The sequence below is a fragment of the Pristiophorus japonicus genome, chromosome 1 (genome assembly GCF_044704955.1).
Source record: "Pristiophorus japonicus isolate sPriJap1 chromosome 1, sPriJap1.hap1, whole genome shotgun sequence".
NCBI lineage: Eukaryota > Metazoa > Chordata > Chondrichthyes > Pristiophoridae > Pristiophorus > Pristiophorus japonicus.
In genome coordinates, this window is record NC_091977.1 from 84,514,002 (window position 1) to 84,540,859 (window position 26,858).

The 26,858-nt window shown below is 45.2% G+C and overlaps 1 protein-coding gene across 3 annotated transcripts in view; it reads right to left on the bottom strand.

Moving 5' to 3' along the window:
• dmrt1 (doublesex and mab-3 related transcription factor 1) overlaps positions 1-26,858 on the bottom strand; it is a 184,698-nt gene that overhangs the window by 95,453 nt on the left and 62,387 nt on the right. For all 3 annotated transcript variants that reach the window (XM_070881369.1, XM_070881385.1, XM_070881376.1), the window contains exons 3-4: positions 13,963-14,249; positions 12,649-12,669 (exon numbers count right to left, since the gene is read on the bottom strand). In XM_070881369.1, coding sequence (XP_070737470.1) covers positions 12,649-12,669; positions 13,963-14,249 — 308 coding nt within the window. The remainder of the gene's footprint in view (positions 1-12,648; positions 12,670-13,962; positions 14,250-26,858) is intronic.

The window sequence follows — 26,858 nt, forward strand, 5'->3', positions numbered from 1 at the left end:
AATTTGCGGATGACACCAAATTGGGGGTAGTCAATACTGAGGAGGATTGCAACAAATTACAGGAAGTCATTAATAAACTTGCAGAATGGGCATATAATTGGCAAATGAAATTCAACACAGATAAATGTGAGGTATTACATTTTGGTAGGAAAATAGGGAGGTCACATATTACTTGGAAAATACGAATCTAAATAGGGTAGAAGAGCAACGGTAATCTCGGATTTCAAATACATAAATCACTAAAAGTAGCAACACAGGTTAACAAGGCCATAAAAAAAAGCAAAGCTACCACTCGGGTTTATTTGTAGAGGGATTGAATTGAAAAGTAGTGAAGTTATGCTAAACTTGTATCGAACGTTGGTTAGATCACACTTGGAGTACTGCGTACAATTCTGGTCGTCATATTATAAAAAGAATCGAGAGACACTGGAGATGTTGCAAAAAAGATTTGCAAAGATCATACCAAAAATGTGAGGGTATAGCTTTCAGGATAGGATGAACAGGCTGGTCTCGTTTCTCTTGAAAAGAGAAGGCGAAGGGGTGACCTAATAGACGTCTTTAAAATTATGAAAGGTTTTGATAGAGTAGATACAGAGAAAGTATTTTCACTTGTTTGGAAGAGCAAAACTAGAAGCCATCAATATAAGATATTCACCAAAAAATCAAATAGGGAACTCAGAAGAAACTTCTTTACTCAATAAGTGGTGAGAATGTGGAACTCGCTACCACAGGGAGTGGTTGAAGCAAAGAGTATAGAGGCATGTAAGGGGAGACTGGATAAGCATATTAGAGAGAAGAGAGTTAGATGAGGAAAGATGGGAGGAGGCTCAAGTAGAGTATAAACGCCAGCATGGGCAGAATGGCTGTTTTTTGTGCTCTATATCCTATGTAATCCTATGATGTGTGAGTGACATGCCTTTATTTGATACGCCTTTATTTACATACTTACAGCAAGTTATGTATACAAATTGATGTCATTGTGATACGTGAGCGATATAAATGCAATTCTCTATTATCTAACTGCAGTGAGTGAAGAACACACTGTTTACTTGGTATTCAGTTTTTTGTTTAATTTTTTATGTATAGGTCATAGGAGATCCACAGAAATAAAACTGAAAGCACAAGGCAGTCAAAAACTGATTTGAAGAGTAAAACAGAAATGTTCCAATTTTCTTTAACGAATAGATAAACAATGAAGGCAAGGAGGAAATCAGAAGCTTTATATCTAGTATGGGGTTCTGATGAAGGGCTATACCTAAAATGTTAACCTTTCTCTTTCAGAGGCTGACTAGCTTGCTGTCTGTCCATTTCTAGCATATTCTGATTTTATGGTATATGTCCATTTGCAGACATTATGGGCTCAATTTTCCCAGGTCATTTGCATCGTTTTTTTGGCCCGCGCCGATTTTTTCTGCTGTAATTATTTTATTCAAAGTTTCCCCCTGGAATCTGTGCCGGCGTAACTGCTTTAGTTACAATTTTTCTACTTTCGTTTTTTTTTACGTCATTTGACGTCCCCTCATGTCTGCGCCAGTTTTCAGCATTTTTCACACTTTGGCCAAAAGTTTTTGATCCTAGGTCGGCCTATCTGGCCACTCCCGAAAAACCTTCTGGTGAGCCAACAGAAAGCAGCGCACATTGAAAAATTGGCGCTGAAAGACACCGTTGTTTGTCATCAAAGTATTTGGAGAGAGTCTCCAACACTTGAAATATCCCTAATAAAGTTCAACTTTTTTTTTAACTTTTCAACGGAGTACATGGAACTTTCTTGGATTTCTGAAGTTTTCATTTTTTTTGTACTCACAGGCCACCACCGAACGTCTTCAAACGGGGCTGGAGGGGGGTCGTAACAGCAGCCGTCAGAATCAGCCCTGCGCCCAGACACAGGAGCTCGGCTGGAAAACAAGCCCGGGGGTGGCGGGGGTGTGGGTGGAGATCGGAAGGCTTCTGCACTGAGCCCAGGGAGGGAGGGAGGTGCTGATCAGAAGGCTGCTACACTAGGCAAAAGACTGCAATAAGTTTGGGGGGGGGGGGGGGGGGGGCGGGGCGGGGGGCAAGAGAAATCACATGACCTGGGTGTGGCCCATCCATACAGATCTTGGGGAGAGGGAACAAAGAACCTATCCTGCCCGCTGTGTTAATAATGGAACAAATAATGAAAATGATTCAGGTTTAATGTAAAATATATTTTATTCGAAAGTTTAACAAACGGTTCTTTGTACTTAACTTTCGTAAAATTATTCTTGCATCAAACTTTAAAGTGTTCAGTTACAATCACTTACAAACTAAGATCACTTACTAACTTTTAAACTTGTAAATTTACATTAACAACAAAAATATTTTAAATTTGAGAACAGTTACAACAGTAACAATAATAACAGCAGCAAAGAAAGGCTGCACCCATCTCTCCTCCACCTTATTCTAAGACCGCCCGCCACGCTTGTTCTTGGTGACTCCACCACCCCTACCCGCAGGCGGTGGCAGTGTTTTTGGGCTTTGTCCCAAGCTTATTCTTTCTAAGATCTCGGGTAGGGCGCACCTGTTGGGGTTGGGGGGGCAAGCGGCAATGTGGAAGGCCCAGGCGGCAATGGGGAGGGCCCGGCTTGGGGCTCTTCAGAGGCTAGTGTGAGGATTGGAGTGGGAGTTGATTCTGTCAATGGGCGCAGGGACTGGGCATGTTCCCTTATTGCAGCAGCTAACTCCAACGTGCCATCCCTCATGCGCCCTGACAGTGTCTCAGCAACCTGCAACATTCCCTCCCTCACGTTGAGCAAAACTGTCTCAACTACGTGTGACATTCCCTCCCTCATGGTCACCGGCATCGTTCCCATTTCTCGTGAGATTGCTGTTACTTCTCCCGACAGTCCCGCTACCTCATCTCCTACCAGGAGTGATCGCGTACGGTCAATGCTCTCCCCACTCATCGCCATCATCTGAACCACATCTGTTAGATCCTGCACCTCAGGAGAGCGCGGTCGAGCTCGCCTTCTCCTCCTCCCCACAGGTGTGACTCGCACCCCACCACTGGAACCCGCAGCCTCGGAAGATAGGGCCCTGGGTGTGCCTCGCTGCACCACACCACTGGAGCCTACAGCCTCGACAAGGTGGGGCCTTGGGTGTGCCTCGCTGCACCACACCACTAGAACCCGCAGCCTCGGAAGGTGGGGCCTTGGGTGTGCCTCGCTGCACCCCATCGCAGCGTCGGACGTTAGGAAACCATGGAATGTCCCACCAACACTCAAACCACGAGTTATGGAAGGGGCGGCACCTCAATAAGTGGCACCTGCACCTCCACCAAAGTCAGTAAAACAATGGGGGCTTCATCCATCTCCATCCCCTCCCCCTCACCCCCATGCTTTTGGTCTGGATGGTGGAATTGGAAGATGTTCTCTTCATGCTTGTCCTCGTCTGAATCTTCTGCAGTCAGGGTCGGCCTCAAGTTCTGCAAAATATAACAGAACACAGACAAATGGTTAGCAGCAGAGGAGGGGGCAGGGTGGCATGAGTAGGCTCACACAGGCCAGGCAGCGGGCTGATTTGAAGGACCACGATGAATGATAGCACACTGCATCAACCGAAGCGTAGCTGACGAAGACATCCCCATGAACCGAAGCATGGCTAGCCCGCGCAGTACTTAACATTTAGCAAAGCCAGACTGTGGAATTTGCAGAACTTACTCTCTCCTTCGCGTGTAAGCCCAGCTTGTGCAGTGATGGTTACTTTTTTCCAGGCAGGACCCATCAAAGCAGTGACCCTTTCTTCCAAGGCTGCAGATTTGCCAGGCCTCCTCCTGTTCGAGTTCTTTCCCTTTTATTATGTGCCACCTTCCTCTGCAAAGATGAAAATGCAACTTTTTAGAGAGGGTAGGACATATACAGCTGGTCACATTTACAATTGCAATTCCATTGAATAAATGAAAATATTACTTACACTAACTACTTGATGAAGGTCCTTCCACTTCTTTTTACACTGGTCTCCAGATCTCACGGTGGTCACCAGTGCACAATAATCTTCTGCAACTTGGTTCCAGCATTTCTTCATTTCTTTGGGTGGGACTTTTATGTGACCTCTGCTGGTGTCCAGCTCCTGCCATCTGTTCTCAATCACAGTAACTACTGCCTCCACTTCATCCTGTATGAAATTCTTGGTCCTTGCACCGCGTTGCATCTTGTACTGCTCCAGATCCGATTTTTCCAATGCTCTCACACAGCACTCCTTGTCACACAACTGGCTCTTTAAAAATGGCCGATTGCCAACCTGGAGCTGTACTGTGCATGCGCGTCCATTGAAATAACGTCAAAAATGCCACTTTTTTTTGTTACACATGCGCAGAAGGTGCGGCATCATTTTTTTGGCACAGACAACAGGCTCCACCCCCCAAGAGGCGACTGGATACGTTACACAGTGCCAAATTTGAAAAATACATCGGGGAAACTTTGGCACATTTCTGACCGCGAAAAACGGGCGTAACTCTGGCAATACGCCAGAAAACGGGCTTGGGCAAAATTGAGTCCTATATCCCCTGCAGTCTTAGCACACACTGCAATTTTTCTTTAAACTCATCATTCCAGTATTTAATTTCTTTGGCATCAAATCAGCATATGCTATAGTGATGTTAATCTCATTGTTTTTGTTAATCTATCAGTCTGAATAATGTAAAAACATTCTATTTCATCAATAATCTTATGCATTCAAGATTACTCATTTAATTACAAGGCTAGTGGCTTTCCTGTCAAAACATCAGAATGCATAAAAGGGAAAACAAAGATGATAAAAAACATAAAACAATTTAAAATGCAGGCGGTAAGACAGTATCACAAATTAAAATGCTATACACTCATGGCTGCACTCAAGTTGTAAAAATGATTTAAAGGTTTTCTTAAAACCTACATCATTCAGAGATCATTTTATTGGTTGGAATTGAATCCTGGAACTGAACAGCAAAATTGTGAAGATTTACTGAAATTTATTTAAAGAGGAGTCTACAATCTAAATTAGAAAATTATCTTTATTGCAGTAAGCTGATGCAAACAACAATCTGGATAACCTAGTAGACAAACAAGGAGCAGCATTGTTACACACTGAAATTCTGTTTCCTGTTGGTCCAATCTATTTTCATATTTCTAAGAAGAATTACAAGAATTTTACAACAATCAAAAGTAAAGTGCTTAAACATTAGTTAATGGAATGCAACATTATTTACAATAGAGCTAGAAACTCCTGGAAATTAGCTACAAATCACATAGCCTCTGAAAGAGAGATAGGTTACCAGGAGAAATGGTTGTGATGAGGGATCCCATCCAAAGCTTTAACCTATCTTCTTTCAGATGCTGACTCTCTCCTGTGTTTTGAGTCACAAAGTCAACCAACACAAACAGATTTTCTTATCCACATGATTGCCTTAGCTATCTCCCCCATTATAGTCTTTTCACATCATATTCTTCGAATGCTGTTTTCTCATTTATACTTTTTTTCTCTATCCCTTTCTACTTCTTTAGATCCTTTCTGTTAAATCTTGACCACAAAACAAATATCACAAAAAAAAATCTACATCTGGAGCACGACTATGAAGTGCAAACTGGATCTCGTTGCACCCGTTATATAAGTGTAAAACAGACACGAGGGGCAATTTCAGGGATCAACATGACGCTTCCAATGGTCGCCTGAAAGATGTTCAACCTGATACTGGGTTGGGCCACTTTTCAGGCATCCGAGCGACTACCTAAAACAGGTATTGGGCCCCTTACATATATAAATAAGAAGTCAAAGTGCAATACAAGCAAAAGTGGGGCAGTGCAAAAGGACTACCTTTTCAATGTTAACCCTGCAAATAATTCTGGAATCAATATAATTTGTGTAATGGGGGCAAGCTTCCAGTGTGAAAAAGGCCCATCATTGGGAAGTCACCAGTTAGAAGTGGGACGTCAGGTATTACTGCAGGATTTAAATGCCTGCAGTAACATTTGTTCCTTTACCCTACATCAGGAAGCTTTGCAAACTCTGCAAGAGAGGGGGTTGGATGTGGTAAATTCACCCAAATGCCCAGCCTTAACCCAATGCATGAGAGTTACAAGCACGCATCATGCAGCTACACTGTGTTGCAAGGGTGTTTGGTGTGGGTGCTGCTTAAGTAGCAAGTGTGACAAGTGTGAACGTGCTAATTTGTAGCTTGACAGTGTGCCCTGCTTTTTTATGCCCATACATTATATGCACTGTTTTTTTCTCAATGCTTTGAATGGGGCAGCAGTACAGGATTAAAAAGTTGAGAAGGAACAATGTGTAGCATACAAATTTGGCTCAGCTAATTGGCATAGGACATATTTGGGTCACCTTACCTTTGCAACTCTCTTCAAGTCTTATACCTTCTTCCTCATTTGGATCCAGGTTCTGTGGTTACTGGAGACTGCACTAAACTATTGCAGAAACCTCCTCCCAGGCGTTGTGAACAGCTCTACTCTGAAAAGGGTGCCCTGGAGTCTCAAAGAGCAACTCTCCTTGATGCATATCATGCAACAGGACATCAACTGCTACATTACAGAATTTGGCAGTTCTTCAACTCTAATGCTGCATTTGGTTCAAGTGTGCTGCAATATGAATCTTTTCAAGGTAATGATGTGCCTACTCCTGCCTCTGATTAGCCTAAAAAGGCTGCTGCAGGCATTTAAATACTTGCAGGAGTGCTTCCAAATTCCAGTGATGAGCTTGCAAGCTACCAGGCCCCCGCAAGACAAACACAGAAACTCAGCATAAATATATAGCTGGGGGACAAATCTAAAGTTCAAGGGAAACCACACACAAGAGTAGTCAAATGGAAATCTCACCATGCTCTGTTTCCATCCCACTCATGCCACAATCATGACCTTTTACTCTTCTGTCTTGTAGTGCTAAGCCGATTCTCAGTTCATCTAGACAATGTCATCTATTCTGCGTGGGCTTTAACTTTCCCTATTGTCTCAAATGATGAACTTTGTTTTACCACCAATTGCATGATAAGGTGCCACATAAAAGGTTACTGCACAAGATAAAAGTTTACGGGGTTGGGGGTAATATATTAGCGTGGATAGAGGATTGGCTAACTAACAGAAAACAGAGAGTCGGGATAAATGGTTCATTCTCGGGCTGGCAATCAGTAGCTAGTGGGGTGCCGCAGGGATCAGTGCTGGGACCCCAACTATTTACAATCTATATTAATGACTTGGATGAAGGGACCGAGTGTCATGTAGTCAAGTTTGCTGATGATACAAAGATGGGTGGGAAAGCAAATTGTGAGGAGGACACAAAAAATCTGCAAAGGGATATAGACAGGCTAAGTGGGCAAAAATTTGGCGGATGGAATATAATGTGGGAAAATGTGAGGTTATCCACTTTGGCAGAAAAAATAGAAAAGCAATTTATAATTTAAATGGAGAAAAATTGCAAAGTGCTGCAGTACAGAGGGACCTGGGGGTCCTTGTACATGAAATACAAAAAGTTAATATGCAGGTGCAGCAAGTAATCAGGAAGGTAAATGGAATGTTGGCCTTTATTGCAAGGGGGATAGAGTATAAAAGCAGAGAAGTCCTGCTACAACTGTATTGGTGAGGAGTACTGTGTACAATTTTGGTCTCCGTATTTAAGGAAAGATATACTTGCATTGGAGGCTGTTCAGAGAAGGTTCACTAGGTTGATTCCGGAGATGAGGAAGTTGACTTATGAAGATAGGTTGAGTAGGTTGGGCCTATTCTCATTGGAATTCAGAAGAATGAGAGGTGATCTTATCGAAACATACAAGATAATGAGGGAGCTCAACAAGGTGGATGCAGAGAGGATATTTCTACTCACTGGGGAAACTAAAATTAGGGGACATAGTCTCAGAATAAGGGGTCGCCCATTTAAAACTGAGATGAGGAGGAATTTCTTCTCAGAGGGTTGTAAATCTATGGAATTCCCTGCTCCAGAGAGCTGTGGAGGCTGAATCATTGAATATATTTAAAGCGAGATAGACAGATTTTTGAGCGATATGGGAATAAAGGGTTATGGGGGCCGGGCAGGGAAGTGGAGCTGAGTCCATGATCAGATCAGCCATGACATTAAATGGCGGAGCAGGCTCAAGGGGCCAGGTTTCCTACTCCTGTTCCTATTTCTATGTTCTTATGATTGGCAATTTAGTCTCATAGTGTAAAATTAAGGGCATATTTTATCTGAATTTCATTACTTTAACAGTCATGACACAGAGACAAAGGGTGGGATTTGCCACTTGCCCCCACCAATATTTCAGTAGAACTAGGGTAAACGGGTTGGAAAATTACTCAGATCCACCTAATTTATCACTCCCCCCCTCCATTTTCTGCTGCCAAGACCCAGCAGCATACAATGCATCTACATATAAACAGGCATATTGAAAGCAGATGCAAATAAAGGAAATACATCCTTCGATATATTTCCTGTCATTTTCACCTTGGGATTGCTAGACACCATGGATGTTTGTTAGACCCTGGCATCCAGTGTTGCTATGGGGGCCTCCCAATTGTTTTAACTGGCAAAACACCCAAGGCCAGTCACAGCAAAATACTGTTCTCATTCCAGCCAGACACCAACATGGAAACAACCCCAAAGGCTGGTAGACCAGCTGAGGTGAGGGGCACATCTTTAGGGTGGACAAAAGTTCCAGCATGCTGGAGATACACCAACCATGGAAAATTTAGGCCACTGTTAAAACTTCAGCAAAATTCTTGTTCAAAGTTTCCACCTGAACCTTATGATCCTAGTCTGCTTCACAAATATCTCACAATCAAACATAAACAAAATTGAAGAGGGACACGGCCTGGCAAAAAATGGGTAATGCACAAACTTTCAACACAGCGGCAACCTTAAAAGGAATGTTTGAAAGGCTGCAAGGCATGTATCAATTTACCAAAAAACAGAACGTACTGGTGGTTGATTTTGATCTTCCCGGGTAGAAATGGCAGGTGAAGAGTAGGGTAAATAAACCGGCCGCCCATGGAGCCAGTGGGGGACCTGTCCGTTTCCCCTCAGGTGCACGTGGTAGACGAGATGTCGGCGTGAAACACGCTTACCATAGCTTATCGATTGGGGGCTGGGAATCCACTGCTGCAGGTTTTTAAATTGCCTGCTGCAATTTAAAAGGGAGGCGTCATTTTTGTGGCTAAAGCAGGGAAAAAACATTGTAGATCTGCAGGAAGATGATTGGGGGCAAGAAGTGTTCCAGCAGGGCCTTGAGGCTTTCAGATACAGCTCTGGAGAGGTTGGTGGGCAAGTTATTGAAATGTCTTCTTCCTCTCGGATATTCGGCAGGTTACAAGGTGAATTAGTGAATGGACATGGTGAGAAGTGGCACAGCATGAGAATGTGAGCAGCATTTACACCGGATCTGGCTGCAGTGCAGAAAGAATTTTAATGACCTGACCAGAGGTACCAAGGTAAGACATCCTGTTACCTCGCTCATTCTTTCTGCTCAGCCCCAAATCATAACTGGGGTAGAATTTCCATGGGGGTTCTCTCAATCTCCTGTGGAAATTCTGCTTGATTTTAATATTCAATGCAGACCATAGCTGAACATTAGCCGATTGATTCTCATCCTATTATACCATACATAAACATGGAAATAAAAGTGAGCAGGGATTAAATTTGGAAGCATCCACTATTTCCCACCCCCACCACCCCCACATGATACCGGATATTGGACCTCGGATGCCGGATGTCGGCGCTGCGGGAGGAAATAAGTACTCCAAGTTTGTAACAGGTAAGTACTTATTCTGTGCATCTAGGGTCCAGACCATTGGGAACCACGGAGGAACAATCGCATGTTCGGAAGGGAGGGATCAATGGTCCGGGAGCGGTAGTGATTGTGGTGAGTACTTACTTTAAAAAAAAAACTTACGCTGTGTTTAGAGTTGGTTTTCCCGAAGGCTGGCACTGGCTGCCTCAGGGCAAACCAAAGTTATAGCAGAGAAATGAAGCAGCGGTTAGGCCCTGTATTTGTCAACTGTGGTTGTTGGTAGCACCCTCGCCTCTAAGTCAGAAGGTTGTGGGTTCAAGTTCCGAGAGAGAGAGAGAGAGAGAGAGAGACTTGAGCACAAAAATCTAGGTTGATACTCCAGTGCAGTGCTGAGGGAGTGCTGTACTGTCAGAGATGCCGTCTTTCAGATGAGACGTTAAATGTCTGCTCTTTCAGGTAGATGTAAAAGATCCTAAGGCACTATTTTGAAGAAGAGCAAGGGAGTTATCCCCGGTATCCTCGCCAATATTTATTACTCAATCAACATCACTAAAACAGATTATCTGATCATTATCACATTGCTGTTTGTGGGAGCTTACTGTGCACAAATTGGCTGTCGCACCTCTTACATTACAACAGTGACTATTCTTCAAAAGTACTTCATTGGCTATAAAGCACTTTGGGACATCTGGTGGTCATGAAAGGTGCTATATAAATGCGTGTCTTTTTTTTATTTGCAAAGAACGACTCTTGTTTGTTCTTTCCCAATATGGCAGGTAATGCACTTCCGATCGGAAGTGTGCGCACACATCCTGCCCAATATTTTGGTGCCTTAGGAAGCCGCGTAGTGCTTGAAAAACAGGAGCTAATTGGTGCAATTTAACACCCGTTAGTTCCACTGTATTGGTATTTGGGACACTCCAGGCATCAATATGGAGGACAAGCCCACTTTCCATTGTAGACAGCTCCCTCTCCACATTAATAATGTAATATTGTCAGTATTCTCATGAGAAAACGTCAGAAACAATTCTAATTCCGCCACAGGAAGTGAAGGTCCACCATGGTGAAGGGGCCAACCTTCACATGAACTGGGTTTGACAGACTGGAACGGGAAATGAGGCTACCAAAGCCCTGAAAATAATAAATAGAGGCACTAAATTAACGACCCGTCTTCACTGCCAAATCAACAGCACAGCGCAACCATTGTGATGAACAGCTGGACCAGGGAGCTCCGTCTATTGTGCCCAGCCCAACTGCATAATGTCACACAGTTCATGTATTTGCATGGACACTGTACATGGAATGCTTCAGCAGGCTCATATTCTCCAATGCGAGGTTCTAGGTTTCTGCGGGCAGTGCAATAAAACCGGTATCTGCCTCTATGGATAATGGACCTCACATAAGAATTAGGAGCAGGAGTAGGCCATGCAGCCCCTTGAACCTGCTCCACAATTCCATAAGATCATGGAACTTTGTGAAATTTTGAGAAATTTCCGGTAAACCCTATAGAGAATCTCTGATTCTGGAATACCCTCCCTGAATGGAAATATTTCCTTGTCTGCAGCCAGCAACTCTTGCTCATCATTGAATTCCAGGGAGGAGAACTTCTGTGGGGTTCTCCTGATCTATCGCCGCAATTCTGGCAGAGGCCCTGTAGAAATGAACGGCACATCCACAGTGCTCTCCAAAATAGTCATGGCCTTTTATAACAGAAGGACTGGAACTAGTTGATTATGACTCATCTGAAACACAAAAAAGGGGGCAATAAACAAACTGTTAGTTTTATGTACTTACACTGAGGAGCAAGGTACACTTGCAAAATTACTAAAGAGGACAATTTACATATATTTAGAAGTTTTGATAGTTGTAAAGCACAAAAATCATACTATGTGCATTGCTTTTTCAACTTTTTGTGTAGTACTGAAAGTTATAGTCAAAGGAAATGTAATTAGAACTTACTTGACATCTGCGACTTCAGATGTTTTGACATCAGGTACAATTGTGAAGAGTTTTCCTTAGTGTTCCTCTGGTCAAGTTAGACTTCTTCAGTGGCCTATCAGCACAACCATGTCTTTTTCCTTGAGCAGTGCACCAGACTTTGCTTTTCACCAATTGCCTCAGCCCATTAATTCTTTTCCAACAATCCTGTACAATTTGACAAAGCTTGAATATTTTGTTTGCATTACTTTTGTTACAATTTTCCCAATGTGCGCTCGTCCTTTTGAGGGTGGAAGCATCCTGACTGTTCTAAAAAGCTATTTGGGATGCAGTATTAGCATAAAAGTCTATGCGTATGACATTTTTCTGGCTGCTATTTTAACGAAGGCAGTAACAGCAGGACTGTCTCTGAAGGACCTTAATGCCGAGAATTCAGATTACCAGCCAGTTCCACCAACCACCTAATCCAATTCAATAAGACATAAACTTTTCCTGAAACTCATAATAAAATTAATTTTATGATATACAGCACTGGATATATAGGACAACATTTTCCAGATGCAATGCCTCTGATTTTTGTGAGGCCCAGTCAGAAATTTCACCCATAATGTATACAGGGCCTGCTGTTCCCTATAATATTTACATGGCCTATGTTCCTGCAATATATACGGTATAGACTTTGGCAAAGTTTTTGCCCTCAAATACATGAATGCCATTATCTTGCAGCTAATGCAATAGGAACCATGATGTTGAAAGTCATGTAGAGTACGCCTCTGCTGCAAGAAAATGTTACCCAGGCGAACCCTTGTAAGAGACGAGATTAAAACAAGCACAAAATGAGGGGAAACATAAAATTAGTACATGCAGCTGAAGCACAGACAAAAAAACTCAAAGACTGAAAGGTATTAGATCTGAAGGCACTTTAAAACATTGAGGGGGAAAAAAACTGCGGTGCGGAGACTAATAAATTGGGGAAAAAACTGAGTACTTACCTTGTCATCACTTTCATTTCTCTGAAAATTAAAACATATGCAATATAAATGAATCCTTTGTTCCTGATATACAATGCAAGATCTGATGAACTCAACCTGTTTTTAAACAGACACACTTGTCTGGGTCCACAAGTTCAAAGCAAGTAATAGGAATGTTAAACGGTGTCAAATTTTAACAGTGTTTTAGTTTGTAACTCCCAATCATTACACTGATAACAGGTCATCAGTATTCAGGTACAGCTAGTCTGCATGGGTTCGATGCTGAATTGTTGATTAGTGTAGAAGTAATTTGAAGTCAAACATTCACTAGTAAAACACGAAGGAAACAGTGACACAGTTGGTTGCTGCTCAAACACAACGGCCTGATATTTTTTCCAACAGATTCCCCACCCGGAAGCCAATCCATTGACATGCTTGTATGGCGGGTAATGCTCCGGAGGAGGCTGCAGGAACAGGTAAGGAACCTGCTGCTGAGTGAGTAGGATCATTGGGGGGGGGGGGGGGAGGGGTGGCATACAGACGGTGGGGGGCGGGTTCGATGGCAGTGAGTAAGGTAGCTTGGCGGGCTGGGGGAGCATTCCTGCTCCTCCTGGCTCACAAGCAGAGTTGTAAAGGCATTTACCTTTTCCTCTGAAGCTATCCTTACCTCCCTTGAATTGCCGGGTTTCCAGAGGCCTGGGAAAACTGGCTAGCCAAGTTTAAACCCAAATGCCTAACTAGGCCACTCACAGCCGAATTTGGTGTGCTGTGCCATTAATATATGTTTGTGCACATCTCCCCCCTCCCTAGCGCAGGAAAACTGGGGAAGAAATAGAAATAGTGGCCTTCTGGATACTACTGGAGCAGGCCTGAAGATATGGTGGTCAGTGCTTACCTTGAGAATTATCAATAAGGGGTTCTGGCACAAGCCCACTGCTAGCTTCTAGGAATGCCTTACAACTGTTGCCCTATTTCAGAAAATAGCAGGTCCAGAAACACCTCCAGTCACCTCATTTACATCTGAACGATGCGGCTGTGTCCATTACAGGCCCCAGGCCCACCCTGCAGGGGAAGCCCCAGATAGCCGAAGAAATATAAAAGGCCTCAGACACAACAGGCTCCATCCCCTTTTTCCGGCAAAGGTCATGAAAAAAGTCCTAAACTTTCCTTGTACAAACCTATCGAAAAACATGTTTGCTTTTCACACAATCAATTATTTCAGAGTTGTATTATTGCTGCAATTATCAGCTTATTACTAAAAGTTTTAGTAATTGTACACATTAGCAAAATGACAATAATAATATTTTGGCACTGGGGAATCAGTGTTCGTCCTACCTGCCACTGGTTTCCTGTCTGACCAGACACTAATGATGCAGAGAGGCCCCGAAGGCTGTTTTTCACAGTTGTCCCTCCCAGTGTTGAGCCTACGTCAGAAGCAGGTGAATCTCCTGCCACTGCCACCTGGTACTGGGGATAGTTGTAAAGATTGTTGTAGTAAGCTGGATAGAGAGATGGCTGATAAAAGTTGCTGTAGTAGGAAGAGTCCACTACCAGGTCTGGGGTGGCCTCCAGGTGCCCTCTGCTGGTTATGGAAGGGATATCCTGGAGATGCAAACGCCCCTCTGAAAAGGAGAAAATAAGGGATGAATGGACTTGTGTTACAAATATGCATTTTTACCTGTTTTAAGCAACATTGAAGTCTAAATAAGATGTCAAACTCACATATAACTGCCCAAAAAGCTTTCAATGTGTGCTCAGAATATATTAGATCAGAAATGTCTTTTCGTAATATGAGCAGACAAATGATTAATGCATTTAAAATAAATAGATCAATGCCTCTATAAAACAGCAGGCAGAATAATATTAAGCAGTATCCATTAACATTACTGACAGGAATTTTTGGTCTGTTAATTCTTTTCACCAGAATTTTTTGTATGTACAAAAACAACTTGCATTTATATAGCACCTTAAACATCCCAGACGCTAGCTACACAGGAACATTATCAAACAAAATGCGACACCAAGGCACATAAAGAGATATTAGAACAGGAGCTTGGCCAAAGAGGTAGGTTTTAAGGAGCGTCTTAAAGGAAGAAAAGCGGAAAGGTTTATGGAGGGAATTCCAGAGCTAAGGGCCTCGGCAACTGAAGGCACGGCCGCCAATGGTGGAGTGATTAAAATCGGAGGTGCGGCAGAGACCAGAATCGGTGGAGCGCAGAGATCTCGGAAGGACGTGGGGCTGGAGAAGATTACAGAGATAGGGAGAGACGAGGCCGTGGAGCGATTTGAAAACAAGGATGAGAATTTTAAAATCGAGGCATTGCCAGCAATGTTCCCCCTTATTTTTACGGATGCGCAGCCCCTTTAAAAGGTTGCACAGCCCATTCACAATTCTGTGCGTGCGCAACAGTTACCATCGGAAAAGTTGGTCCCAGGCTGCGTGGAACCAGCAGAGAGCTGCGCAGCTTCGAGGGAACGTTGGTTGCCAGACCGGGTGCCAATTTAGGTCAGCGAGCACAGGAGGTGACGGGTGAACAGGACTTGGTGTAAGTGAGGAAATGGACAGCAGAGCTTTGGATGAGATCAAGGTCATGGAGGGTGTTAGATGGGAAGCCAGCTCGGAGAGCATTGAAATGGTTGAGTCTAGAGGCAACAAACCTCTGGGTGAGGGTTTAAGCAGCAGATAAGCTGAGCCAGGTGTGGAGACTAGTGATGTTATGGAGGTGGAAATAGACGGTATTGGTGATGGCATGGATTTGGGGTCAGAAGCTCATTTCAGGATCAAATAGGACATCAAGATTGCAAACGGTCTGGTTCAGCCTCAGACAGTGGCCAGGGAAAGTGATGGAATCAGTGGCTAGGGAACGGATTTGTGGTGGGGACCGAACACAATGGGCTGGAAATTCGGTATCCACCGTGATGGCGCTAGGGCGCTACCTTTAGCATCGGGCGATGTCTACCCTTATGGCTAAAGGGGATCAAGGGGTATGGAGAGAAAGCAGGAAAGGGGTACTGAGGTGAATGATCAGCCATGATCTTATTGAATGGTGGTGCAGGCTCAAAGGGCTGAATGGCCCACTCCTGCACCTATTTTCTATGTTTCTATGCTTCTATGTTACCGCCTCAAAGTGCGATATTCAGTTGTATCGCCCAAAGAGGAGAGCGGAGCGCTAAGAGAAGTGTCCCACACTCATCTTAGGGTGCTAACGGAGCGATAGTGCAAGAGGCCTACTCAATTTTTTGACACAAGGATGCCGGCATCCTAGCGCCAAAAGCTGGGAAAAAAACATCCTTGTGAAAATTTCAATAAATGTCACCCACACTTCCTAGAAGTTGAAAAACTGAAATCTCAGCACTTACCTTGCACGCTGGACGATATCGCCCCGGGATCAATGCTGTACCGACTGCTTCCCCGTGCCGCTGTCAGTGCCAGGCGCTACCGCAGGCAGAGTACTAAATTTTGCAAACGCACGACTACGGAGGCGTTGCACACTCGATGACGTCACTGAGTGGGCAGCGCTAGCGAGTGCAGCGCAATCTGTCAGCTAAACCTTCACTGAAGTTCGCGGCAGGAGCGGAGAGCGCGGCGCTCGGGCAGTCGGTGTTTAGCGCCCCTCTCTGGCACTAAACAACCGAATTTCTAGCCCAATGGCTTCGGTCTTCCCAATATTTAGTTGGAAATTTCTGCTCATCCAGTACTGGATGACGAGCAGTCTGACAAATCAGAGACAGTGGAGGGGTCGAGAGGAGTGGTGGTGAGGAAGAGCTGAGTGAGTCGGCATACATGTGGAAACTGATGCCGTGTCTCCGGGTGATGTGATCGAGGGGCAGCGTGTAGATGAGAAATAGGAGAGAGCCAAGGATAGATCCTTGGAGGACTCCAGACAACGGTGCAGGAGTAGGAAGAGAAGACTAGTTGAATTTACATCAGAGCTACATAGAAGTGTACTTTGCCAAAAGGATAAGTGCAGCATTGAGGAATGTCAGTTTCAGAATATGAAGAGCACAAAAAAGGTCTAATCGTACAATAAACCTTCACCAAAATATCCTCAACTTTCAGAAAACTTTGCCCGAAGGAGAAAAATTAAGAGTCCGGATTAAATCAGTTGAGCCTCAAGTTCTGGAGTTTGCTAAATTAAGGAAGGAAGGAAGGAAGGAAGGAGAGAAGGAAGGAAGGAACGAAAAGCAATACCTTAGCACTGGAATAAAATCAAGTATAGGACAAATAAAAGCATTACACACTTTTATTCACCAAGAAAAGATGATGAAATACAAATAAAACAAAAAACAATTAAGCAGTTTCAACATCTTGAGCAAGGTTTCCATGGATAATTAGGATACTGGATAATTTGAGTAAAGAAAATGGAGGTTCCATTGTGTGTTATTTATTTACTTGCCTGATCTGACTGCCGCAACACTGAAATTGTAACAGCTGCTTTAAACACTTGCTTGTTGCTGAAAGATGTTTCTGAATAATTTATCAAAAAAGTTACATCTACAATTTAACTGACAGGTGTATTGTATTTGTTACTGCAAATTTATTGGCACTTTGTGGTTAATATGTCCTTACCATACAGTATAAATGCACACGAGGCCCATACTTGAGAGAAGATCACTCTGTGACCTGTTACCTTTATTACCAAAACCTCAAGAGAGCGACGGTGGGTGGAGCTTCCCCTTTTATACCAGAAAGTCCAGGTTAGTAGTGTCTCCCACAAGTTCGCCCCCTGTGGTCAGTGTTCTCAAGGTGGACAACTTAGGTCAGCTTATACATGGGTTACAGTGACAGTTGAATACAAGACATCACCTCCCTCCCAAAGTCTTATTGGGATCACAGGTTAAGTCTCTCTGGTGGTTTACGCTTCCATGTAGAGCGCCTGAGTTGGGGCTCCGATTGTTGGGCGCTGGCCTGAGTGTCTGCTGTTTGCGTTGCCTCAGGCCTGTCCGGCCTGCCCACAGTGATTGGGCTCTCCTCCACTTGGTTCCGGTGTTCGGTCACCTGTGGTGAAGTAAACTCTACGTCGTGTTCTTCCTCTGCTTCTTCAAAGGGGTTGCTGAACCTCCTTTTAGCTTGATCCACGTGTTTGCGGCATTGGTAAGTTTAACTACCAAAATCCTATTCCCCTCTTTGGCAATCACAGTGTCTGCAAGCCATTTTGGCCCTGCAGCGTAATTAAGGACAAAAACAGGTCATTGACATCAATACATCGCACCCTCGCATTCCTGTCATGGTAGTCACATTGTGACTGACGCCTGCTCTCAACAATTTCTTTCGTAGTAGGGTGTATAAGGGATAACCTGGTTTTGAGTGTCCTTTTCATTAGCAGCTCTGCGGGTGGAACCCCTGTGAGCGAGTGTGGTTGGGATCGATTGGCCAACAGGAAGCGTGATAAGCGGCTTTGTAGGGAATCCCCTTGGATTGTGAGCATCCCCTGTTTGATTATCTGCACTGCTCGTTCCGCCTGGTCGTTTGAGGCCGGCTTGAACGGTGCCGTTCTGACATGGTTGATTCCATTGCCTGCCATGAAATCCAGTGCTTGTGAAGCACGGGCCATTGTCGCTGACCAAGACATCCAGTAGACCATGGGCGGCGAACAGTGCCCGTAGACTTTCTACCGTGGCAGAGGATATGCTTGAATTTAAAATGGCACACTCAATCCATTTGGAGTAGGCGTCTATTACAACCAAAAACATTTTTCCTATGAAAGGGCCTGCGTAGTCCACATGGAAGCGTGACCATGGCTTGGCGGGCCAGGACCAGGGGCTAAGGGGGGCTTCCCTGGGTGCGTTGCTTAGCTGAGCACACGTGTTGCACCTGCGAACACAAAGTTTCAGGTCTGCATCTATCCCTGGCCACCAAACGTGTGACCTGGCAATTGCCTTCATCATGACAATGCCCGGGTGCTCATTGTGAAGTTCTCTGATAAACACCTCTCTGCCCATCTGGGGCATGACTACTCGGTTTCCCCACAGTAGGCAATCGACCTGAATCGACAGTTCATCCTTGCGCCTATGAAACGGTTTAAACTCCTCAGAGCATGCCCTGTACGTGGCTGCCCAGTCCCCATTCAGGACACATTTCTTAACTAAAGACAGTAGCTGGTCTTTATTTGTCCAGATTTTAATCTGAAGGGTTGTCACAGGTGAGCCTTCGCTTTCGAAAGCTTCAACAGCCAAGACCATCTCAGCAGCGTGCTCAGCTTTCCCCTCAGTGGTGGCTAGTGGGAGCCTGCTGAGTGCATCGGCACAGTTTTCAGTGCCCGGTCTGTGCCAAATTGTGTAGTCATAGGCGGCTAACGTAAGTGCCCACCTGTGTATGCGGGCCGATGCATTCGCATTTATGGCTTTGTTGTCGGCCAAAAGGGACGTTAGGGGTTTGTGATCTATCTCCAGCTCAAATTTCCTGCCAAACAGGTACTGGTGCATTTTCTTTACTGCATATATACATGCTAGCGCTTCCTTTTCTACCATCCCGTAGCCCCTTTCTGCCCGGGACAGACTTCTGGAGGCATAAGCTACCAGCTGTAACTGACCATTGGCATTCACTTGCTGCAACACACACCCAACCCCATAGGACGACGCTGCGCATGTTAAAACTAGTTTCTTACACGGGTCATAACGTTAACAGTTTGTTGGAGCATAACAAATTGCATGCTCTATCAAAAGCCCTTTCCTGACTGTCCCCCCAGACCCAATCGCGACCTTTGCATAGGAGCACATGTAGCAGCTCTAACAGCGTGCTCAATTTGGGAAGAAAGTTGCCAAAATAGTTCAGGAGCCCCAGGAACGAACACAGCTCCGTCGTGTTACGGGGTCTGGGTGCTCTCTGGATCGCTTCCGTTTTGGACGCAGTAGTTCTGATCCCATCTGCTGCTATCCTCCTCCCCAGGAATTCTATCTCTGGAGCTAAGAAGACGCACTTCGCCTTTTTCAGTCGCAGCCCTACCCGGTCCAGTCTGTGTAGCACCTCTTCCAGGTTGTGGAGGTGTTCTTCAGTATCACGACCCGTGATGAGGATGTTGTCTTGAAAAACCACCGACCTTGGAATCAACTTGAGGAGGCTTTCCAAATTTCGCTGATAGATCGCGGTGGCCGAACGGATCCCGAATGGACATCTGTTATACTCAAGCAACCCCTTGTGTGTCGTGATAATGATCAGCTTCTTCCGACTCACTCGCCAGCTCCTGGGTCATGTAAGCTGAGGTCAGGTCCAATTTTGAAAAAGGTTTGCCACCGGATAGCGTCGCAAAGAGGTCCTCCACTCTGGGTAGCGGGTACTGGTCTTGGAGTGACACCCGATTGATGGTGGCCTTGTAATCACCACATATCCTGACCGACCCATCCACCTTGAGCACCGGCACAATCGGGCTCGCCCAGTCACTGAATTCGACTGGTGAGATAATGCCTTCCCTCAGCAGGCGGTTCAATTCGCATTCTATCTTTTCCCGCATCACGTACGGCACCGCTCTGGCCTTGTGGTGTACTGGCCTGGCGTCCAGGTTTATGTGAATCACTACCTTGGTCCCCATGAAAATGCCGATGCCGGGTTGAAATTATGAGTCAAATTTGTCCAGGACCTATTAGCATGATACTCGCTCCACAGAAGAAATTGCATTGACTTCACCCCATTTCCAATTCATAACTCCTCCCCAGTATTGCGGGAGCCCACGGGACAATCCAGAGTGGCAACCTGTTCTCTGAATCTTTGTGGGTCACGACTACCGTGGCGCTGCCTAGCACCGGAATGATCTCCTTTGTATAGGTCTGTAGCAGTGCGTCAATCGGCAATAATTTTGGCCTCCTGGCCTTGGACACCCACAACCTTTCGAACTGTTTGATACTCATCAGGAACTGGCTGGCCCCCATGTCCAGCTCCATTAGTACTGGGATGCCGTTAAGGAGCACTTTCATCATTATCGATGGCGCCCTGGTATATGAACTGTATATGTGCTCCACATGAACTCGCTGAACTTCAGCTTCCAGCGATTTCCCGCAGTATTCATTTGGCCTCGGAGGGCTTACATCAGGCCCGTCCTCCTCGTACACCAACATGGCTGCAGGCTTCCTGCACATATGCGCCAAGTGACCGCTGACGTTGCAGTTTCTGCAGGTATATTGTTGGGTGTTTGCCTCCACACATCCAGCATGAGTTGGAGGCCCCACTGTCGGAAACAAAAGGTCCATTACCAGTCGATCGTCTCTGACTGTCTCTGTAACTGTCCTTAAACGAACCATTAACAGGTGTTGATGGCCCCGTTACTGGCCACATTGTCCATTGCGATGGCATGAATCGCCGTTCAGCTAGCCATTGTCTCTGTTGAATTCCCCCTTTGGGTGCGACTGCATGCTAGGCATGTCCGATTGCCCTTGTCTGCCTAGAGAACTGTGTGCCGCGTTAACAATGTTGACTCTCTGGTCGTTTGCTGCATTTGAGCCAAGATTTTTGCCATAAATCATTCTGGTCTCTTCCTCCCCTGAGATAATTGTCTGGGCTATCATAGCCGCCGCTTCCAAGGTCAAGTCTTTGGTCTCAATCAGTTTCCTGAAAACCCTAGCGTGCCCGATGCCCTCAATAAAAAAGTCTTGCAGCATCTCCGCTCTGCATGAACCTGGAAACTTACAAAGGTTCGCCAGTCGCCGGAGATCTGCCACAAAGTCTGGAACGCTTTGCCCTTCTCGCCGCCGGTGCGTGTAAAACCGGTGTCTTGCCATGTGCATGCTGCTCGCCGGTTTAAGGTGTTCCCCGATCAACTTACTGAGCTCTTCAAACGTCTTGTCTGCCGGTTTCTCTGACGCTAGAAGGTCCTTCATCAGGGAGTACGTTCTGGATCCACAAACCGTCAGGAGACGAGCCCCGCGCTTGTCGGCCGAATCCTGTCCCAACCATTCCTTAGTGACAAAACTTTGTTGTAGTCTCTCAATAAAGTCAACCCAATCATCACCAACACAGTACCTCTCTTCTGTGCTGCTAGTGGCCATGCTCGCGTGGTTTAAATCTCAGTTTCTCGTCGCCAATACTATGTCCTTACCATACAGTATAAATGCACACGAGGCCCATACTTGAGAGAAGATCACTGTGACCTGTTACCTTTATTACCAAAACCTCAAGAGAGCGACGATGGGTGGAGTTTCCCCTTTTATACCGGAAATTCCAGGTGAGTAGTGTCTCCCACAAGTTCGCCCCCTGTGGTCAGCGTTCTCAAGGTGTATAACTTAGGTCAGCTTATACATGGGTTACAATGACAGTTGAATACATGACAGCGGTTGCCTCTGCATTATATACCAATAACCCTGCAAGAGTACAGTTCCACTGGATATTTGTGCAATGTTTTGTTTTCAAGTACTTTCATTCATATACATGCTATTTTGATTACACAATGCTTGCAGGGAGAGTACACAAATACACTGAAGTTTCTGGATGTGTTTTGCTTGTACTAGATACAATGAAGCTTTAAGGGTAGAAGCAATTTGTTTGTTCTTGGTACCGGAGGTTAATTTGGGTTGTGGAACACGGAGTTCTGGCCTACTAATAGGCATCTTAGCCTGTCTGAGGGTGAATTATTAAAGCTGGTCTATTTCTTCTCTGATGTTGGTCTGCTATCTCTTCCAGGCAGGTGGTTTAGCACTGGGGAGAGAGGGCCAAGTGGTGTACAGTTATAGGCGGAGAATTTCCACACGGTGAGTTGTGGCTCTTTTATGGCATTTTTTTTGGCGCCCACAAGTGGTCAGGAGATAAAAACAGATAATGCTGGAAATCTCAGCGGGTCAGGCAGCATCTGTGGAGGGAAAAGCAGAGTTAACGTTTCGGGTCGACAACGTTTCGTTTTCGGTGAAAGGGCTCAGGCCTGTGCATATTTCAATCACATTTCCACAATCAACCATTCTCGTCGGCAGTCTCCGGGACCACAACATCCATGGCTGGCCTCATAATTCCATAAGACCCAAACAAATACTTCTCGAGTCTACTTACTATAGGACAAGGGCTCTTGTGACATGCAAGGTAGAAAAGAAATTTGAAAAATCTTCAAAGCTACCAAACTCTGTAACTTTAGAACAAACTAATGGAGGTCCGATGGCCTTGCTCACCTTAAGTCAGGTGATATACTGTTTTACAATGATGTGGGTGGATATACCATGCACTGCTCCTAGCCACTACTCCAGTGAAAAAGTGAAAACAAAACGGTCTTTCTCTTTTGCAACTATCGCTTGTTCTTTCCCACTGTAATTCTCTGTGCGCCAATCTGTCTTCCTGTCTCATTTCTCTCTCTCTGTATGGCTCTGGCACTTCTCATTGTGGTGGCGATTGGTTCACTGGTTGCTGAATCTTTTCCTGTCACTATTTAAATCCCTCTTTTGTTGCATATGCTCTCTCTTTTGTTTCTGATTGAATCTGCTGTTATGTTCACATGTTCCTTTACCTACACACTCAATCTTTATTTCATCTTCTTAAAGCCCAGGATGCACGGCACGGTGGCGGGCAATAGGTACCAGGTTTCAGATAGGTACGGAATCAGAGAGCGAGCTGGTGGAACACATATAAATGAGACAGAAAGTGGAGAACTGAGGAGTGATGAGACTCGCTCCGGGTGGGGTTCGTGTGGGGAAGGCCGCACGGGCTCAGAAGATGGGATCCGACCTAGGAAAGAGTTGAAGGGTCACCATCTAGAAATACTCATGGGGTCCGGGGCTTCAAAGCAGTCAGGGCCTGGGCCTTGTGTACACTGGATGGCGGTGCAGCAGGCTGGACTATAGAGGCTACTAAAGTCAGTTCTAATAGTTCCGAACCACTGCTAATCCCTCTGAAAGGTCAGGTACAAATGGCACTCAATTCTCTAGTTTGATCAAATTTGCATAATTATTCACAACTCTAGGTGCAGACCCCAACAATCTAGAAATTAAACGAGTGGTGGAAAAGAAAAATTGTGCCGAAGTAAAATTTAAGCAGTCAGGGACAATTAAAAATGAGTGTCACAGTAAGGGGGACAAAAAAGTCTGCTTAAAAGGCATTTCAATCTATTTAGCAGCTTTTAGCAAAGCTTAAGTGCAGAGGATTAAGAAGTCCTGGGTGAAAATGAAAAGGGAACCCCAGATTCAAGTTTGAGTCTGCAGACAAGTGACAGAGCAGTGCACAACCTGGCCCACTGTTTAAGGGCTGCTGAAGTTGAAGTGCTTTATTCATTCTCAGAATGTGGGTGTTGCTACAAGGCCAGCATTTATTGCATATCCCGAGTTGTCCTGGAGAAGGTAATGATGAGCCTTCTTCTTGAACCGCTGCAGTAAACAGTTTTGACCGAGTGATGATGAAGGAACGGTGATATATGGCACTTGCATAAGGTGCCTGCGAATTGGGCTGCCTTCTATGTCATTCCACAATGCCATCCCCAAAGGTCAGCATTGTCTGCAAGGAAGTGCAACCAAATTAGACTCTTACTGTATCTGCATGTGCCAGCTCTTTGCTGCAAGGTCGCAACAGATGACATAGCTCTGCCTGTCTGCTGACCTCGACCCCCATGGTCAACAGTAGATGTGTTAGGCCTGCAGAAATGGTGCAGCTATTCATGCAACGCTCTTCATGCTGAAAAACCATCCAGCATAATCATCAGTCAGGCATGTACATATGTAAGGACCCCTACCAAGATTTAGGTGTAGCTTAATTATTGTTTTGCATACACTGAAATGTTAGTCTTCCACAAACAATAAAGTTCTAAGGGTGACCGTAATGGCCGTTTACCAATTTATAAATAGGGTCATAAAGACAAGATCAAAGTAGTTATGCTAATTTTGTACATGGCACTGGTTAGGCCACAATGTTCTGTACGTAGTTTTTGGCACACCATTATAGAAAGGACATTAAATCCAAGAGTGTGTATGGCCTGGATTCCCCAAGGTGATGCCAGAGGTGACGAACTGTAGTTTATGGGGAGAGATTTAAGATCCTGGAACTATTTTCACTGGAGCAGAGATGGCTAAAAGATTGAATAAAGGTTTTGCAAATTACAAACTTCTTTGCTGAGATGAACAGGGAGAAACTATTTTGTCTGGCTGGACTGGCAGTGACAAGGGGTTAATTTAAAATTGTCACTAGCAGAGCGAGGGGAAGATTAGGAAAACGTTATTGAGCATGGAATTCGTTGTCATATGGAGTCGTTGAGGCAGAGACTATATTGTATCTTTTAAGAAAAGGGTAGATAAATATTTGAAGCAAAGGAAGATACCGAGCTCTGGGTAGAGACCAGGACAGTGAGATTATTTTTCGATTGCTCGAACAAAGAGTCGGTTCAAGCACGCTGGGCCTGTACTGCACTGTAAACTTCTATGGCCCTGATATTCAGTGGGAGGATCGGAGTTGAACGGGAGTGGCCAGGAAACCCAGAAATACGGGAAAGGTGGTGGTGCTGCCGAATTTAAGAGCAGAACCTCATGAGTATTTTTGGACTCAGTGTCCCACACAGCAGCCATTCGGATTCAGAGGCTGCCTGCTGCTGGGAGAGAAAGCCTGTGCTACAAGGCCGCAGCGGGGGAGGGAAGAGGAGGGAGGAAGAGATTGTGGGGTGGACAGATCCAGGACGGGGGTGTCAGGGGGGGTCGCAGGGGGCTCTGGAGATCTCGGGGAGGGGGTCGATCGATCGTGAGGAGGCAGACTGCAAGAGGTTAGCTTGGGAGACCAGGGCGGGGGTCGGGGGACACACTCCAGGTCCACAAGCAGTGCCGGTAAAGCACTTGGTTGCTGGATCCAGCAGTTCTCACCTCCCTTCTGCTGCTGGGTTTCCCCAAGCCATTAGTAGCCATTAAATCCAAATGGCTGCTAAAATCTGAAGCATGCAGCCTCATTAACATATTATAATGACCAACCCGTCTCTCGCAATTGGGTTACTCGCCTGACCCTGACGGGTTTGCGGCGGGTTTGAGTCGAGTTTCCCATTTTAATGCCCCCCCCGCCCCCCTCTCGCATCACTGTCCCGCCCTGTGGGCTTAAAATTCCCCTCATGTCGCTATGGTTTAAACACCATTTGTAAATATATAAGCTAGTCTCTGTAAACTCACTTCTTTCTTCAAGTCAACATCCAGCAACCCAGGATACCAGTTTTCTATTGTTGTGATTATGATTCAGTACAAATTAGGTAGAAATGACCGAAACATAGAAACATAGAAAACAGGTGCAGGAGTAGGCCATTCGGCCCTTAGAGCCTGCACCACCATTCAATATGATCATGGCTGATCATTCACCTCAGTACCCCTTTCCCGCTTTCTCTCCATATCCCTTGATCCCTTTAGCCGTAAGGGCCATATCTAACTCCCTCTTGAATATATCCAATGAACTGGAATCATCGACTCTCTGCGGCAGAGAATTCCACAGGTTAACAACTCTCTGAGTGAAGAAGTTTCTCCTCATCGCAATCCTAAATGGCCTATCCCTTATCCTAAGACTGTGTCCCCTGGTTCTGGACTTCTCCAACATCGGGAACGTTCTTCCCGCATCTAACCTGTCCAGTCCTGTCAGAATCTTATATTTTTCTATGAGATACCCTCTCATCCTTCCAGTGTATAAAGGCCTCGTTGATCCAGTCTCTCCTCATATGTCAGTCCAGCCATCCCTGGAATCAGCCTGGTGAACCTTCGCTGCACTCCCTCAATAGCGAGAATGTCCTTCCTCAGATTAGGAGATCAAAACAACACAATATTCCAGGTGAGACCTCACCAAGGCCCTGTACAATTGCAGTAAGACCTCCCTGCTCCTATACTCAAATCCCCTAGCTATGAAGGCCAACATGCCATTTGCCTTCTTCACTGCCTGCTGTACCTGCATGCCAACTTTCAATGACTGATGAAACATGACACCCAGGTCTCGTTGCACCTCCCCTTTTCCTAATCTGCCGCCATTCAGATAATATTCTGCCTTTGTGTTTTTGCCACCAAAGGGGATAACCTCACATTTATCCACATTATACTGCATCTGCCATGCATTTGCCCACTTACCTAACCTGTCCAAATCACCCTGCAGCCTCTTAGCATCCTCCTCACAGCTCACACCACCACCCAGTTTAGTGTCATCTGCAAACTTGGAGATATTACACTCAATTCCTTCATCCAAATCATGAATGTATATTGTAAAGAGCTGGGGTCCCAGCACTGAGCCCTGCGGCACTCTACTAGTCACTACCTCCCATTCCGAAAAGGAGCCGTTTATCCCGACTCTCTGCTTCCTGTCTGCCAACCAATTCTCTATCCAC